We start from the raw sequence: 17,257 nt of genomic DNA on the forward strand, positions 1-17,257 counted from the left end.
TGGCATGATCCAGTTGTACCCAAATTTATTCAACCAACCTTGACCGATGGAATTTAAGTTGTTTCCAGTTTGTTTTTCACCTTCGCAAACAATACTAAAATGAGCATTCTTGTACACATTTTTGTAGGTTTGCGTTTCTGGGGATAGAGTCCTGAAAATGAACACACTCAGTGCAAAGGTAGCACATCTCGAATTGTGACAGTGACGTACTGATGATGGGGACAGTGAGTGACACTGCCCCCCTCATCACTGGTCAGGTCATGTTCTAGGCGCCCTGTCATTATTCCTTGTTTAATGCTCTCATCTATGACATGGGTACTATCGCTTTCCTCTTCCTCAGATGAGGACCCTGATGCAGGGGGAAGGCCGGGTCCCACCCAGGGTATCAGGGGATGTTTGAGTCATAATTCGACCCCAGGCAGTCCGCTCCAGGGCCCACCTTCCACCTCTGCACTGTTTGGACAAAGCCCTTCCTAGGACCATACCAACCAACAATCCTCCACGAACTCACACTAGACACTCCGCAGATTTTTTGCCAGGTGACAGGTGAACAGCCTTTCATTGTCAGGGAAATGCAATGAGTTGGGGTAGAGTTGGGATGCTGACAGCTCTCCTGCCTCCCTGTTATGTTTCACCAAAATCTTTTAGTGCTAGAGCCAGTAAATCACACAGACTGGCCGTGAGGACCAAACGAAATAACGTGGGAAATGCAGAATCACAGTCTGAAGAATTGAGGGGTACCCGTAGAGAGCCCTTCCACCCCCTACATCACACAAACGAAGAAGCTGAGGTGAGAGGACAGAAATTACCCAGCCAAGGGTGGTAGGCAGGTCCCAACCTCCGTCCACGTGGGGGGCCATCAGAGAAGATTCTGACATGGGACTAGCAAGACTTGAATAAGGGGCCACTGTCCATGCTAAACCTGCCCTCTGGCCTGAGCACAAGAACCCCCACGGAGTCCAGGCCATGGCAGGACACACCCACCTGAGGGGGCCCGCTGAGCAGCAGCCTGCGCGGGTGGAAGCTGTCCACTCGGCCCTCGGCACGGTTGCCATAATCCATGTGGCTGGGCCGGGGCACTGTCCACTGCCGGTAGTACAGGGACTGCTCTGTGGACGTCATGGTTTTGCTGAGCAGGGGCCGGAAGGAGCTGGCCCACATGACTGAGTGGGAGGGCAGGAGTGAGGCGGCTTTGGGCAGGCCGCTGCTGTCGGTGGAGGTGACCATGTCATACACCAGCTTGGGCAGGAAGACAACGGGTGGCTGCTGGCAGGCTTTGGTCATGGAGCAGTGGGAGGCCTGCAGGACGAGCGTGCCAGCAGCGGGCACCGCGGACGAGGAAGACGAGCCAGAGGAGGAGAGCTGGGAGGACGACGAGGTGACCGACATCTGGACGCCCTTCTGGCTGGTCCTGAGGCCGGAATCAGGCTGGGGGGCCAGCCCAGGGCTGTGCCTGTTGACAACCGCTGGACCCTGGCTCGCTCGGAGCCTCTGTTTGTCACCAGGGACCCTGCCCTCCTCTGAAGGGCTGCAGGGCTGCGGGGTTCTGGCCTGCTCCCCCTGCGAGGGCCCCCCAGGCTGAGCAGAGGACTCGCCACAGAGCGCAGAGCCTGGGGAGAGAGGAACCAGTCAGTCGTGCCCCAGAAAAGACCCGTCCTAAAACATGACATACGCCTGTTTCTGCAGCACAAACTACCTTCACTTGACAATTACTGGGAATTTGTCAACAAAATTCCACCTCTGGTTAGATATAAACTCTTCTGTCCTATGACAAACCCAGGATCTTCTGTGCGCAGAGAGCTGGTGACACCTATATGGTATGACTTTGTCCCCCACCCCAAAGCCCGGCAAACCGCCTCAAAGCCTTCTCCTCTTCTGCAACCCCTGCCCTAATCTGTTCCAGAACCTCTCCCCTTCGGCGCTCAACCTACGCTCATGCTTCTGGGCAGGTAGTTTCCTTTCTGTCACTCTTGCTGCTCAAGTCCCACATCTGCACCAGCACGGTGGTGGCAGCAAAACTCACAGGACTCAGTCGTCTTTCCTCTAATGCTCTCATCACTGAGCTTTAGGAGAATTCAAGATAGGAAATGCAGCACGCACAGCAGCTACTCGAGTATGGAGTTTCTTTTGCTCCTCCCCACGCAGACCACGTTGAGAGTCAAGGAAAGTGTGGGTCACCTGAACACACAGGAGCAGCACCCTAGCCCATATCTTTTATATGGGGGTATATACACCTGAGGCTCCCCAGAAAGCAGGGCCGACTCTGCACCCCTACCTGAGCTCTGTTGTTTCCCAGGATACGAGAGAGGCTGCTTCTCAGGCAGGCCCGATGCCCATTTTCCCTTCCCCTTGGCAAGGTTTCCTGCCACCCTGCATCCCACTGGCCACACCTCAGGCAGCCTCCTCTCTGGACACGAGCTCCCCAGAAGGCTGCCCCACTCAACTCTGCAGCCTGTGTCTGCGCTGATGTCAAGGCCACAGCTCTATGTCCTGCATTCACCTGTGAGGGAGAGCCTGCCCGCCTGGCTCACTGTTACCTGTGGGCTGCTTGAGGAGGGGGAAGAAGAAAGGAAACCAAAGCTGCCCACAGGCCAAATCCCCTGCTGTGTCTGCAGGACACCCCCCAATGCACAAACTCTCAGCCACACCCTGACCACAGCCAGGCCCCCCGCCTGCACCCTGACACCCCTCAGGGCCACTCCCTGAGCCCACGGACACCTGCACCTTCATGCTCTGAGCTTCCTTTGCCTGTGAAGTTTCCTCCCCCCATATGCTCTCCTCCCCCCGGATACCCTCTCCTCCCCCCAATTCCCTCTCTTCCCCCAAATACCCTCTCCTCCCCCCAATACCCTCTCTTCCCCCAAATACCCTCTCCTCCCCCCAATACCCTCTCCTCCCCCCAATACCCTCTCCTCCCCCCAATTCCCTCTCTTCCCCCAAATACCCTCTCCTCCCCCAAATACCCTCTCCTCCCCCCAATACCCTCTCCTCCCCCCAATACCTTCTCCTCCAAGTCCCTGTCAAATGTCAGCTACTCTCTGAGACCTGCAGTGACCACCTCCTCCCCCAAAACCCCCCACCTGAGATAAAATTCATTGCTTCTTTATATCCGTAACCATAACCCTCCCCATGTGAATACGTGTGCCCAAAAATCACTGCGTCCCTATTGCAACATAACATGGTTTATGAGGAACCATGAATTCCCTGGGAGCTGGTCTGTATCTTATCTGTCTTCAATGCCAGGATTCAGACATACAGTAGATTCTGGATAAATGATTCTGCTTTGTTTCATGTGTCCTAACTGCTCGCAGAGACCAAGGCGTCCCTGAGGGCACAGACTTGGGGCATTTTACCCACATTCCCTGCTCCTGGGGTCCGTGAGCCCTGCTGCCCGTGATGCTTCCCCCTCAGTGGACTCTTCTGGGGGTCCTTCTCACGGCCCTCAGACTCCATGACAACACCTCATTCAGCCCCTCTCCTGCTGATTCCCCAACCCTGGGGAGCCCTGAGGGGGACGGCCCTCTGCCACCTCATGGGACAGAGACCACCATCTTCCGCCAGGAAAGGAGCCACTGAACCTCACTGTCCTGCCAAACTCCTCACGTTCCCAGACCTAGTCCTGAAAAACGGTTACTATCTAGAAAATTCAGTTCTTCAAAGATTCCCTTCTCTTTCCAGTTCTGGCTGAAATAAAGGATCTCTGCTCATTCTCTGAAAGCTCAAGAAACCGGTCCAGCTGTGGGCTCTTTCCCACCTGCAGGCTTACTGGACGCCTTAGAGGAGAGGGGTGAGGATGTTGAGTCGTGGGAGCAGGGCCTTTCCCTCTTCACGGGGCTCCTCTTCTCCGACGTGGAGCCTGTTTCAAAACACGCACCGAAAATGCCTCATAATCATTGGCCATACGTTCACCCAGCACTTTACAGTTTACAAAGTGCATTCACACCTGTCATCTCTCCCCACCCATCCATCCAGCCGCCATCTTCCAGGTGCTCCCCTCTGACAGCACTGACAGGACAGGGTAAAATGCTGGGTGGGCTAGTGAGGCCCTCCCAGCTCAGTGGGGGCTCCCGCCCTGTAAGCTGGTATGAGGAGTGCAGAGAGAGGGGGGCTTGGGAGCCCAGAGGCCAGGCTTCCACCCAGCACAGGAGGGCAGGGTCAGAAAACTCTCTGGAGGTGACCCCGACGTGAGCCCCGAAGGGTCAGCTGGGGCTCCCAGGTGAAGCACAGCAGAGAGGGAACTCAAAGCAGTGGGGAAAGCGTCGGAGGGGCCCCGACGTGACAAGAGCAGAGCACAGCCAGGGACCCACTCAAGTTGGGCATGGCCAGGAGCATGGGGTACAGTGGGGGGGGTGCTGGAGAGTTGAGAGGAGAGAATGATAAAGCTAAACAGGTGGGTCGTGGAATGCCAGCGGTGTGGGTCACCCACGGGCAGCGGGGGTGTTGAGGCACTTTAACGTCAGGGTCCCATTCAGTTTGTGACAGCGTGCCCCAGCGCCAAGGAAGTCTGTCAGGCCGCTCTTTCAATCCCTGTTCTACAGCGAAGCACTTTGAGGCTAGGACAGGTGACACCATCTGTCCAACGTCACACAGGTAGCAGATGGAGGAGGAAGAGGAGTCAGTCGTCTGCCCCTACTTCCATCTCTGCACCACACCCCACAAACACTTTGCATTTTGGTATTAACAGCTTTTTGTTTCTTCTCGCTATGCTCTTGACTGCAACCAAATGTCTCACACTGCTCTGATTTACACATCCTATTAAAAATATGATGTTGGATTTTCAAGTCTGCAAATGAACTGGCCTGTTTTCATAAATCAAAATAATGGACACATATTGTCACGTTGATTCACATCGAGCCAATAAGCCCGTGAATCTTTTACCGGGCAGTAATTCCATCAACAAGCAGAGCAAAGCATGAACTTGAACCCTAAGACATCTCCGTTTTTCTTCTTATTCATTAAGAATTTCTAGAGCTGGGAAGAATTACTGGGATTTTCATTTTTATACCATCAAAAAAAGGGGGGGGAAGCAAAGTCTGAGCTGAAAGAGAGATTTGTCATTTCCTCCAAAGATGTATCTAGATAGCTGTCACCCAGAGCTGCTGACCAAGGCCATGTTGAAGGGGGACAGCTGTCTAGACAAGCGCAGGCCGCCCCCAAGACTAGCAGCCCAGGCCGACCTTCCGTTGCCAGCTCCTCATCCTCGCTGTCCGTGCTGCTCAGCTTCTCCGTGTCGCTCTCCAAGGCCTGGCCGCAGACCCCTTTCTCCAGGGGAATCTGGTTGCTCACAAAGTAAGCAGCCAGGCCCAGCTCCTGCTCCAACGCTGTCCTCACCAAGCAGGAGGAGTTGATCAGCCGCAGGTCACAGTACCTCAAAGACCTGGAAGGAACAGAAGAAGGTGTCTGTCAGGGGCTTTGTGCACACGAGCGCCATGCTGGGCACTGAGGGAAACAGTGGGCAGGACCAACAGCCCACCTTCCCCCTTAGGGCCCGAGGACTTGTGCCGACGGAGAAGCAAACAGCATCACCGAGAGCCCTTCGCAATACAGTTGGTTTCACGGTAAGTCTCCAGGGGCACCCACCCACCCCCCCCCGTAGTCTACCCCCATATTTAGTCTGTGCTGCGTGTAATCGAAAGAGCACCGACTTGAGATAAAAACGAAGCTCGAAGCCCAGCTCTAGTGACAGGACCGTCCACAAAGGTGCAACTCCTCGGAGGCTCAGGATTGTTTCCTCTGAATCATGGGAATGAATATTGATAACAATCTAAGTACATTGTTGTCAGGGTTACATGTGATAAGTGGACATTTATTTATCCAATCAATATTTAAAATGCATCCAGGACTATGAAGCTGAGGATCAGATGGCGACCGAGTCATCATCACATTGGAAATGAAGGCCCGTCTGGGAAGACAGACACCAGCAAGTGGTGAAACATTTGGAGGAAGTAAGCAGAGGACAGGCCCAGGCAGGGCTCAGGAGTGTGCAGCAGGAAGAGCAAAGGGCTTGGAGAGCGGCACACTGGGTTCCAACTGGCCCTGCAATGTACTGCTATGGAGCCTCGGGCAAATGGCCTTTCATTTGCCCACCGATCAAACAGGAGAGTAATATTACTGCTGCAACGAGTAAATGCTATGTGAGAAGTCTAGCACACAGCCTAATACAAACGAGGCAATCAGTAACTGCTTGCTCACATTTAAGATAAAGACATTGTCTCAGTCCTTAAGCAGCTGAAGAACAGAACAATTAATCCATGTGAAATAGCAACAATCAAGGTCAAACCTTTGGAGTCCCTTTTCCTAGCCTGTGCATACACATGTGCAGCGGCCTTGAGTGAGTGGCGTGTGGCCCAGTGGAAAGAAGCCAGGCTTTGGAACTGGGCAGCCCTAGAGTGCACTGTCAGCTACACTGGCTTAACCTCTGCATGCCTCAGTTTCTTCATCAGTCATATGGGACCACTGCAATAATACCCTTCCCCAGGTCTATGGCAAGAGTAAAATGAGATCAAGCACATAAAAAGTATCTAGTAGAATAACAGCACATAGCAGGAACTCAATAAATGCCAACTCTCACTATTCTGTTACACAAGCAAAGACGTGCAAAGGCCATGAGCATGGCTGCCCACTCCTCTCCATGGGTTTGAAGAAAATCTTTAAAAGCCAACCTGTCACCACCAATTCCAGCAACTGCCTTACTGGAAGCCCAATAACCTGTGTCTGCAGATCTGTGCAGATCTGTGTGGAGACCCTGGGAGACCAAGTGGGCTTGCAGCTGTCATCTGCTTGGCTGGGATGGCTCTGGGGAACACAGCCTTTGGGACAGTCAGCCCTGAGTGCTGGGAGAGCTGGCTCTTCCTGAGTGGCATCAACCACCTGCCCTCCTCCCACCTCCTGCACCAGGAGGCGCCAGCTATCAAATCAGCCTAGACACCGGTGGGAAATGTAGCCCCACACCCCAAAATGTTCTGATACTTTCCTAAATGGAACGGCCGTCCCTAACACACACAGCGACCCCCACACACACATTATTGGGGAGAAAGTGAGAGGCATCAAACTGTCTCCAGAGCAGGAAGCCCTTCCCCCACAGAGCCTGGGAATAGCCCTCACCACACTTTCATGAGCCCAAATGGTACCTGTCAGAGAATTAGGAAATGTGGCCCAGGCCCCAGACACATTTCACCATCAGCTGGGAAACCCTCGTAATACAGATACAAACCTATGGTGACCAAGATTGTGAATGCACCCCCTAGAGTCGGGCAGTGGAAGGTCGGCCTGGCAAACCCCCCAGCTGTGGGCCCAGGCGGCTCAAAGACCCCAGGGGTGTAGCCCCTTCCACTCACCGTGGTAAAGATTCCCCATGCGGGTCCATCCCACTGAAGATTAGGATGCAAGGCAGGCCCTCCAACTCCAGGTAAGTCTGAGGTCTCCACTCTGCATCCTCAATTTTCTGCCACATCTGCAGATAATTAAGAAGAAATAAAACCTAAGGCCCCTGACTTCCCAACTAGCCCAGGTTTAGGGGACCTTCATGGCCTCCTACTGATTTAAAGCCCTTACACCACCTCCTTTGAGAAAAAGGAAGTTATCCGGACTGCAAATAAGTAGGTCATCTGCTCACCCCTTACTCCCAATCCACTGCCTGGCGTGGCTTGCTGCTCAAAAAACACCTGCTAACTGACTGATCTTTGGGAGATGGTACATATCCTAAACTGTGTCTAATGTTTTTGACTATGTTCCTCAATCATGGCACTATGCCTTTCAATCATAATTCCTACTCAATTGTTGTTTCAATATTCTTTCTAACCCTTCTGCATTTTCCATCACTCATAGGTTTAGTGAGAAGCTGCTATGTGCCGGGCATTGTGCTAGGTTTGGGGGGCTGAACCGGCAGAAAGAAAAGCATGCTACAGCCCAGCAGTTTCAAATAGCAAGATAGTGTGTTTGGGGAAGCGTCAAGGGGGTAGCATTTATAATTTGGTACCTCTGGGCTGAAAGATGGCGGTAGGGATGTGGCAAGGGAGGAGGCTGGCAGGGTGGTGGGGTGTGGAGAGGCCATCATGGACTGCAATGCTAAGGAGTGTGTCACCCTCCGCCTCCCCATGCCCTTGGGTACCACGCCCCTCCTGTCCCTGACCACAGGGCTCACCTTGAGCTGCTTCACGAAGTGCTTCCCGACGGTGATGCCCGAGCTGGGGTTGCTCAGAATGATCTCAAAGTGCTGCTCCAGCGCCAGCCGTGCTCGCACGTGGGCCAGCCGCTCGTAGGCCACGGCCGCCAGCGGCGAGCAGGGCACCCGCAGCAGGACCATGAGCCCGTGGCCACAGGGGCACTGCTTCGGGGAGTTGATGAGGTTCTGGGTGATCTCCAGCGTCTCCACTGACGTGTAGTTCTTCATCTGCGAGAGGCCGCTCACGGCCATCATGGCGGCTGCGTAGTGCTGCACGAGAACAAACGTCCTGATCACCGCGCTGTGCAGGCGGGGGAACCTGCAACAAACAGACAGACCAGGCCGTGACCCCGGGCCCGGCCAAGCCCAAGGACGTCCAGGGTGCTCCGCAGGCAAAGGGCCTTCCTTTGGCAAACAGGTAGCCCCAGTCATCCGCCACGCCAGGCACGGGCATCTCCCAGGTTACAAACAAGTCATGTGGCCTTTCGAAGCTGAAACAGAAGCCGGCCTTAGAAGTCAAATCATAAACTACTTTGTCATTTCCAGCTTGGGAACAAAAGGTTTGTCGTAGCTATTGTTTCTCTGGCACATAGTGGCTGCTCAATAAATATTTGTGCAGTGAATGAACAGATGAATGAATAAAATAAATGCCCAGTTAGTCGATCATCAGTTTAACTTATAGTTTCCTGAGGCAGGTAAGTTGCCCCAAGTTCCCACTAGAAATAGGAGATTCACCAGCGAACCACATGCCTCAGATAAGAGGAATTGTCCTAAAAGGCACATCAGTGCATTCATGTCAAGTACAGCGACTTAAAAGAAACATAACTCAACATGATTTAATTTGACAGGGAATTACAAATCAGAACACACCCAGTCAAACCAGCAATCCCAGTTTTTGCTTGAGAAGCCATGGTGACCATATGTGTCTCCGCACAAAGGCGGTAACCCCTCCCGTGACCACGGGCATGGCTGGGGCAGCTCTGATCCATGCGTCAGAATCACGCAGAGCACGCAAATCAGTGTTTCTCAGCAGGAATCAACTGACACCCCATTTACACGTGATGCTCTTGTGAGTTTATTTCACTGTAATGAGTCGGCAGATTCAGTGCCTTTTGGAACAAAGGTAATTTCTTGACCTCCAAAGACAGGAACCTTCCCATGGCCATGCCACCCATGAGTTCTACAGGGCGGCCAGCTCACCTTCCAACAGCATCTCTGATGTCTCCTCCTAACCATTATTCTTCTCCTTTCCTCTGTGCTTTCTCCTTAGCACTGCAATGACTTTATAGGTTCTATAAACTGGAGAGTTAGCTTGATTAGCAAGCTGCCATCACCAGTGCTGTCTCAGAGGCCCAAAGATTGCTTTACTCTGTCCCTGGTGCACTGGCCAAGGAGTGCCCAGGAAGGAAGAAAGAGGGAAGCGTAGAGAATACAGGGTCTCCCCTCCTCTATATCACTGCCCCAGCTGTGGTGGCCCCTTGTCACCTTCAGCGATGTGAGAAGGGAGGATGTCACTTCGGCAGAAGCACACTCTTCTCCCCATCTTTGACGTGGTGGGAAGTGCCTACACTCAACTCTGTTCAAAGGACAAGCAGAGGACTAGCCCAATGTCTACAGCTTACTCAGCACTCAACACATTTGCCACAAGAGCAGAAATTGGGAGCAGAGAGCAGAGCACAGCAAAGGCCAGGTCTCATAGCCTCCATGTCAATTCTTGGGGGCTTCTTCCCTTAGCATGTTCACGAGAACTCAGCTGCCAATCCTTGAGCTGGAGAAGGGGCCTGATTAATCTCCATCAGCATCAAAGTGCTGAAAGGTATCAAAGGGATTGAGTTTCTCAAAGGGTGTGCTGGGGAACACGAATCCCATGAGATACTGGAGACGTTGCACACACACTCTAACCGTCTCCTCGAGACTTATAGCCTGCATGGCACATGAAAAGCTCTGAGAACTCTCGTGGAAAAGAAACCTTTTGTTAAACATAAAGTTTCTCAAGCACATTTGACCACGGAATTCCTTTTGACAAACAGCTATTAGTATCCAGCCAAAGCAGCATACATTGGAACACAGTTTATGAAGCACATGTCTAAGTTAATCCCTTTGTTGGCAAGTGAGAATAATGAAGTGCCACAAGGGGAGGCAGCATTGCCCAGCTCGACACCCACAGTTAGTGGCAGAGCCCCGTCCTGTTTTGGATTAGACAGTCTGTAAAGCTTGGCCTGGCTTTACAACATACAGACTGTGTGATGTCGGCAATCCCCTCCCCTCCCTGGGCCTCAGTGTTCTCACCTGTAAAACGGCAGCATTAATCTATCTTACAGGTGTGCGATGACAAGGTAAAAAGCTGTCGAGTCAGACTGACTCTGCATTCATACCCAGGTCTGTCATTTGCAAGACGTGTGGCCCGAGAAAGTCATGGGATCTCTCTGAGTCTCATTTGATTTGCAAAATGAGAGTAATAATAGCAACAGGCTCCAAGATGTGGTGAGGACTAAATAATAAATAAGATCATGAAAGTAAGGCTCTTGGAACCGTGAAGGGCACAAAATAAGTACTCGATAGATGGTGCACGGAGGAAACAAAAAATGAAGCCGACCAGGATTGTCACTATCGCTTCCTTTAGGCCTTTTGGTACCTTACTTCCCATTTTGTTGCCCTCCCTTGAGTTATAAACACGCAATCCCACTTTCCAGCATATTTGTACCCATTCTCATCTCTAAAATGTTCTGGCACAACAGTGTGAGAGAGATATCACTGGCCCAAAATGCAGGGCAAGAAATGAACCAGGATCCCTTTAATGGAGGGACTGAGTCCCAGAGAGGAAGGGAGATGGATAGCGTCCTGAAGTTGCCTGGCTGCACACACCTCAACTTGCACTTGACGACTGAGCACTTTTAGTAACTTCAAAAACAGACATGTACCTTTTCCCCAATGCGGTGACCATGGCCTCAAAGGAGCTGTCGTATCTTAACAATGGGAGGCTGTGTCCGGAAAGAGTAGACTCGATGAACTCTGACAGCCCAAAGTATTTTTTGTTCTCAGGATATAAATCCGCTCCCTAAAACAGAAGAGCACCCGTCACTCAAATATCACATTTTCGGGGGTTGAGAGCATCACATGCTCAGTGCACAGACGACCTGGATGGGCCGCTTGATCTAAATTGTGTCGACTCTGCAGTCCGTTGGATGACATTTGATTAACTTCTTTCCTCTTGCAGAGACAGTGCACAGAACCCTCCATATGAGGGCATGGGCCATCCCTGCAAGTCCAGACTTTTCCATTCATGTGACCCATTGTGTTCGCCAAGGAGAAAACCAGCCTTATCTTTTTTTATAGCATACAACTCTCTTTGTTAAAACTGCTTCTTTCCAACAATTTTAAGCTGGCTTTAGGAATAGGAAAATCAACTCTCTTGCATTCAGCTGCTATTAAAATCAACAGAAAAAATACATTTATCTAACCAATTTTACTCACATTGACATAAAATTACTCCCAAACTAAGATCAGAGCTCAAATTTCAGAGCACAGCCAAGTTGGGAAGTTGTTAAAATTACAAACACATGAACTTCACCCTCAAATAGCACAGAGGTCAAGTGCGAGGGCCGTGGAGCCCGCTGGACTGGGTCATGTCCTGGTTCTACCCTTTTCCGGCCCTATGGCTTTCGGCAGTGGCTCCACACACCACCCCCACCCCCGCCCCCGCCCCACCACCCCTGCCTCGTCTTCTCCATTTATAGATCTCTGATCCTAGCACCTCCGTCTTACATGAGTTCACCGGCTAAAGCACTTCGGACAGTGCCAGCCCTGCTCACGGTTAGCACTCCATAAACAAGGGTTACCACTGCCACTCGTTCTGAATCTTCTGGACTGGAGCTCAGCAACAGAGTGTTTTAAAAGTTCTTCAGATGACTCTGAGGCACTCCAAAGAAGTCCAGAAATTGATGTTTGCTTATGGCTTGTGTCATTAACTAGAATCCAACCACCCAGAATCCTCAAACCACAACAACTGTGGGGGGCGGCCGGTTAGCTCAGGTGCTTAGAGCGCGGTGCTCTTAACAACAACTTTCGATCCCCACATGGGCCACTGTGAGCTGCACCCTCCACAACTAGACTGAAACAACTTGGAGCTCATGGGTCCTGGAAAAACACGCTTAAATAAAAGAACGTTTAAAAAGAACGGTTGTGATCTATTTTGATGAGAAAATGACAGGTGATAAGTCAAACCCTCACCTGATTGTTTGGGTGTGTGTTCAGTTTGAGGAAGGAGATTTTGAACCTTGCTACTTAAGGATGCTGGCATAGGAAAAGCAGGAACATTTCTAAGGCTTCTAGACAAAACCTTTTCTGTTCCAAGATTGGGGAAGCCAACTGATGTATTTCGGGAATATTTTAAAGACCAGGAAGGGCCTAAATCTAAGTCAAATTAATGATCCAATTAATTGGCCCCCAACTCTGCTACTTAATCAAGATCTGTACTAAACAGGATTTCTCCGGACCCAGGGAGCACTGTCGCACCGGGCGCAGCAGCCAGCGGCACTCACGCACATTGTTGTAGGAGGCGGGCCAGTGGATCTCGTTGTACGGGCTGATGAGGGTGTGTTGCGTCTGCAGCGCATACGGGAAGGAAGTCACGTGCAGTGTCACGATGTTGGGGGCCTCCTTCACCTCCCTGCAGTTGAGCAGTCTGTCCACCAGTCCCACAGATGGGTCACTTTGGGAATAGAGATTATGAACAGGACTACTGAGGGAAGACAAGGGGGAGAAGTAACGGTAAGTGGGATGACTAATACTGATCCATAATTTTACAGGAATCAAGCAGTTGAATACATTTATAACTCGCCCCACCCCCTCACATTGCCAACACTCGAAGCTTTTGACTCTGCCCATGACCAGGAAAATTACAAATCTTTTAAATGACTGTACTACAGGCGCCTGTCAGGGCCTCCCCTGATACTCATTACTGATTAAAAACTCGGCCGGGACACAGTATTTATGGATGATTGCCTGCAGAACACACAACCCCTCTCCTCCTCACGGACAGCCATTCTCATCCAGCAGTGTTCATTGAGTGGCCCTTTCTCCCTTGGCCCAATCTCATTGTTGCCAGTGCCATTAATTTTTCTCTAAAGTCCTACTGACTTTGGAACGATCCAAAGAAGATGTAGAATGGTAAATTCTACGTATACTAAGTTTAAACGTATAGGAACGGAACAGGAAGCACTTCGGACAAGGAGCCTGGGAGACAAGCGCTCAGCCGTAGCGCTCAGCCTATCTCTATGGGACGACGGTCTCCGCATTCTCAGCCGCAAATCTAGGGGAGTAAGAAAAACCAGCGCTTCACCTCATCTGGGAGGCAGGCAGCCACTCTGAGAAACCTACCCCCAAAATAAATATTCACCCAAGAGCTTTCGATATAATTCGAGATGAATAAATTCCCCCTATCCTCATACATGGACCCAAGATGGTAAACCCTTTATCTAGGTACCTTCAAGGCCCCGCAGGCCCCAAGCTTCTGCATCTATGCCGAATCAAAGCCTTCCACCACGAGCTGACCCATGGTCTTCCTTCCTGCCTCAGCCACCTCAGTGGCAGTGTCTAAGTGCACACCTCCAAGGCCAGTCTCACGGACGCGACCGAACCTCATAAACGACTGGGAGTCCTGCCAGACTCCACGCTCGAAGCTGTCTGAAATTCATCTTGATTTACGTTCATTTAAATGGAGTAAGTAAAATCAACCCTGAAAAAGGGCGGTGCTAGCTGTGACCCATGGTACTGGAGCCCATGGGACATCCATCAAGAAGGGGCCTAGGCCGACCTACTCCTGGCAGGGTCCTTTCCTGCATCAGTGTGGTGACTTGCTACTCTGTCACTAACACCCCCACCTGAGCCCTGTGAGGTTGGGCAAGAGGCTTCCCTTCTTTCGCCTTCGTTTCCTAAGGGTACCTTTCAGAGGCTGCACTAGATGGTCCTCTGAGATAACTTCCACCTATGAGGCCCTGAAATACATCCACGGCATCTGCTTACAGACACCAAACCCCACAGCACTCATCTTTGTAAGGCCATGCCCACAGTCCCAAGTATCACCCACATACGTTACTTCAAAGAAGGCACACGTCAACCCCGCCACGTGCCAAAGTCGTTCTAACCTCACAAGATCCCAGTGGGCGTGGTCGTGGATTAGGACGAAGAGGGTATGTGGATTCTGAAAGGAGTTTTGCAGAAAGGACTTAAATTTTGTCTGTGCCTCCGCATCTAGCTTCAGAACATACTGTTCCACCCTCTGCTTGGTCATGTGCTCCTTTTCCAAGCCAAGCTCCAGTAAGACACCTGCAACACAGTCACGACACCTCAGTAGCTTTAACACAAACACTGTCACAGGTTTCGGTCACTCAGCAGACACCTGATGATCAATCGTCACTTACACTGCCGGCCTGTGCCAGGCCCCAAGGCTACAGGGATGCCGAAGACATGGGTGAGTCAGAAGGCAGGCTCCTATGCAAATGCCTGCAGGGCGACCTTCAGGAGCTGGCCACAGTGACAGGCCTGCTGACAGCTTGTGTGTGCACAGCAGCCCACCCAGGGGACACAGAGCTGGCTTCGTGAAGCAGCTGATCCCACGCATGGTGACTGCTGGGAAGGGAAGAGAAGGTCCTACGCCCCTGGCAAAATCATCCCTCAGCCTGAATGCCCCCGAGCCAGAGGTTACACCACTCTAGACTGAATCCTTTAAGACACTGACTCTCCGTGTATTTGATATTTAACCCCCTTGAAAACACAGGGAAAACACAGTAAGCTGGATATCAACATATGGGTTGCCGACCTGAGTAGGACAGAGTGAAAATTCAAGTCTACCTTTAACGGATTATAAAATCCTGGGCATCACATTCGTAATCTACAAGATGGGGGTGACAATTCTTGCCCTATCTACTTTAGAAGCAAAGACTGGTGTTCCAATCCCAGTCGGAATGTAAGTGGATCAAAGCATTCCCCACGCAGACATCCCGAAATGCCCTGTACCTGAGTGCCAGACATGGAACAGTGTCTGCTGGTAGGTCACTTCCGAGGGTGGAATACAAATCAGAAAGTCCACCTTCTCGAAGGATCCTAAGTCCAGATTCTGGGTACTGGAATCCGCGATTGAGCACACGTGGGAGAGGAGCTTCTGGGCCACGGCCAGCTGGAAGGGCCGGATGTGGTGAGGCTCCAGAGTGTAACCTGGAACCAGAGTCCCCGTAACGGTGAGGTGGCCCCGAGAGCGGATGGCCACAGCCCTGCACCTCTGCTTAGGAACTCAACAGTGGGCCCCTGTCTATGCACAAGTGGCAGGGAAAGGGAAAATACACCACCACATATCGAGTGGCTGCCCTGGGCTGTGCACCGTGATAGTTATTCCACACACCTGTCCTCATCTAATAATAAAAGGATGAGCAGCGCTCCGAGGGCACAGAGGCAATGACCCACTCTACCTGAAAGGGATAAGGACAGCACCTCAGGGAAGCTGACACTGACTTTGGACTTTGAGAGAGGCTGCAAGTTCTCTGGAAGAGAAAATGTCACAGCTCTTCAGGAACTTAGCATGAATAAAATATTTCAACAATGCATTGATAGGCTGGAGATCAACACAGAGAAAATGTGCCATCGCAGTAAAAGCGTACAGATGTACGTTTTAGGGTAAATGATTTTTATCGCTAAGGACTAAAATTGAAATTGGATGCTAGGTGTAATTTGATGCTTAGGAGAAGCCCTGCCTTCTGGATGTGCTGCTGACCTGGCTTCCTTGTAGCCCCGGCAGTCCTGGACGCTGCCTCACCAGCCCAGACCCCAACCGGCTCCCGCTCACCACTCACTCGTGCAGGTCGGGGCCCCGCCCACATCCAGGGACGCTGATTTGGTGACAGAGGAGGCAGTAAGTGAGGAAGAAATGTGGCCTTGATTTTCCTGATGAAATTTGTCCAGCAAAATGTCAATGTCGCCCTCTGCCCAAAACAGAGAGAATAACAGAAATGGGTTTTCCTTCTTGTGAAATTCAGCAAATATCTATGGAACACCCATTATGGATCAGGTACTGTCGTGGGCCGGGGGTAACGGAGGTAAAGAAGGCACGGGCCGTCCTGTGGAGAAGTCCACAGCCTACTAAGGAAATTACCTTGTGATCCAGTCGGTGCTAGGACAGAAGGAAGAGCAAGGTGCTAAAAGACGGGGAAAAACAGCCCAAACCCATCCCGGAGAAGGAGGGGCTGGCAAAGGTTTCTGGGGGGAAATGGGTGAGTACCCGGGCAAAAGAGGCAGAAGGGACGCTCAGCACAGACCCCATGAAACGAGGCACAGAGAACACATTCTCCAGCAAGAAGCTTCAAGCAATTCAGCGGGGGAGGCAGTGGACAAAGCCGGAGAGGCAGAGAGGAACAGGCACAAGGCCCTCCTGTGTCCCCAAAAAACAGAAAGCACAAAGCCCCCACCTAGGACAGCCCACAGCCACTGCAGGAAGATGGCAGCCAGAGGAGACCACACCAGCCAGGGCCTCAAATGCTCGTACACAGAACAGAGGGGCCACCCTGCACCTCTAAATCAAGGCCAGCCTCAGCAGGTCACGGGGTGATGGGGTCCGAGATGAGATCCCCCTTTGGGTCTTTGTTTAGTTCTATCGTATCCATTTATGGACTCATACCTGTCTCACTGCAAGCCTACCTGGACAGAGGGTGCTGAAAAAGGCTCCCAAGGAGTCCACTTTCCCCGTAACCAGCTCATAATTGACTTCTTTCTGGTATTCCGCTGGTGTGAGAAGGCTCTCAGAAAGAATCCGGGCTTGGTATTTTCCTGGAAAACAGACAACTTTCACTGGGCCCCTCCACATAAAATTAGCACAGGGGCACCTGGATGGCAGGGTCTGTGCCTGTATCTCCTTATCTCTCCATCCCCCAAGCCAGGCACCGTGCCTGGCTGACAGCAGGTGTTCCTGTTGGTTAAATGAATGCATGGCATACACCATCCTGGCCCAGTGTACTAGGTAGGGTAATAAGAGGGAACACCTGGAGTATTGGCGTTGGAACCTGACTCTCCCCACTTACTACCTGTGTAACCTGGGATTAGTGA

General features: G+C 51.6%; 1 protein-coding gene across 1 annotated transcript in view; it reads right to left on the minus strand.

The window, feature by feature from the left end:
• The window catches only part of GREB1 (growth regulating estrogen receptor binding 1), a gene marked incomplete at its 5' end in the record, with an annotated part of 65,610 nt that overhangs the window by 19,021 nt on the left and 29,332 nt on the right, over nucleotides 1-17,257 (minus strand). The window contains 11 exons of the mRNA XM_081068023.1: nucleotides 985-1,610; nucleotides 3,755-3,856; nucleotides 5,178-5,377; nucleotides 7,338-7,453; nucleotides 8,144-8,483; nucleotides 11,086-11,222; nucleotides 12,710-12,905; nucleotides 14,311-14,491; nucleotides 15,182-15,379; nucleotides 16,012-16,140; nucleotides 16,853-16,981. Coding sequence (XP_080924149.1) covers nucleotides 985-1,610; nucleotides 3,755-3,856; nucleotides 5,178-5,377; nucleotides 7,338-7,453; nucleotides 8,144-8,483; nucleotides 11,086-11,222; nucleotides 12,710-12,905; nucleotides 14,311-14,491; nucleotides 15,182-15,379; nucleotides 16,012-16,140; nucleotides 16,853-16,981 — 2,354 coding nt within the window. The remainder of the gene's footprint in view (nucleotides 1-984; nucleotides 1,611-3,754; nucleotides 3,857-5,177; nucleotides 5,378-7,337; nucleotides 7,454-8,143; nucleotides 8,484-11,085; nucleotides 11,223-12,709; nucleotides 12,906-14,310; nucleotides 14,492-15,181; nucleotides 15,380-16,011; nucleotides 16,141-16,852; nucleotides 16,982-17,257) is intronic.

Source organism: Rhinolophus hipposideros, assembly GCF_964194185.1.
Source record: "Rhinolophus hipposideros genome assembly, chromosome: 12".
Classification (NCBI taxonomy): Eukaryota; Metazoa; Chordata; class Mammalia; order Chiroptera; family Rhinolophidae; genus Rhinolophus; species Rhinolophus hipposideros.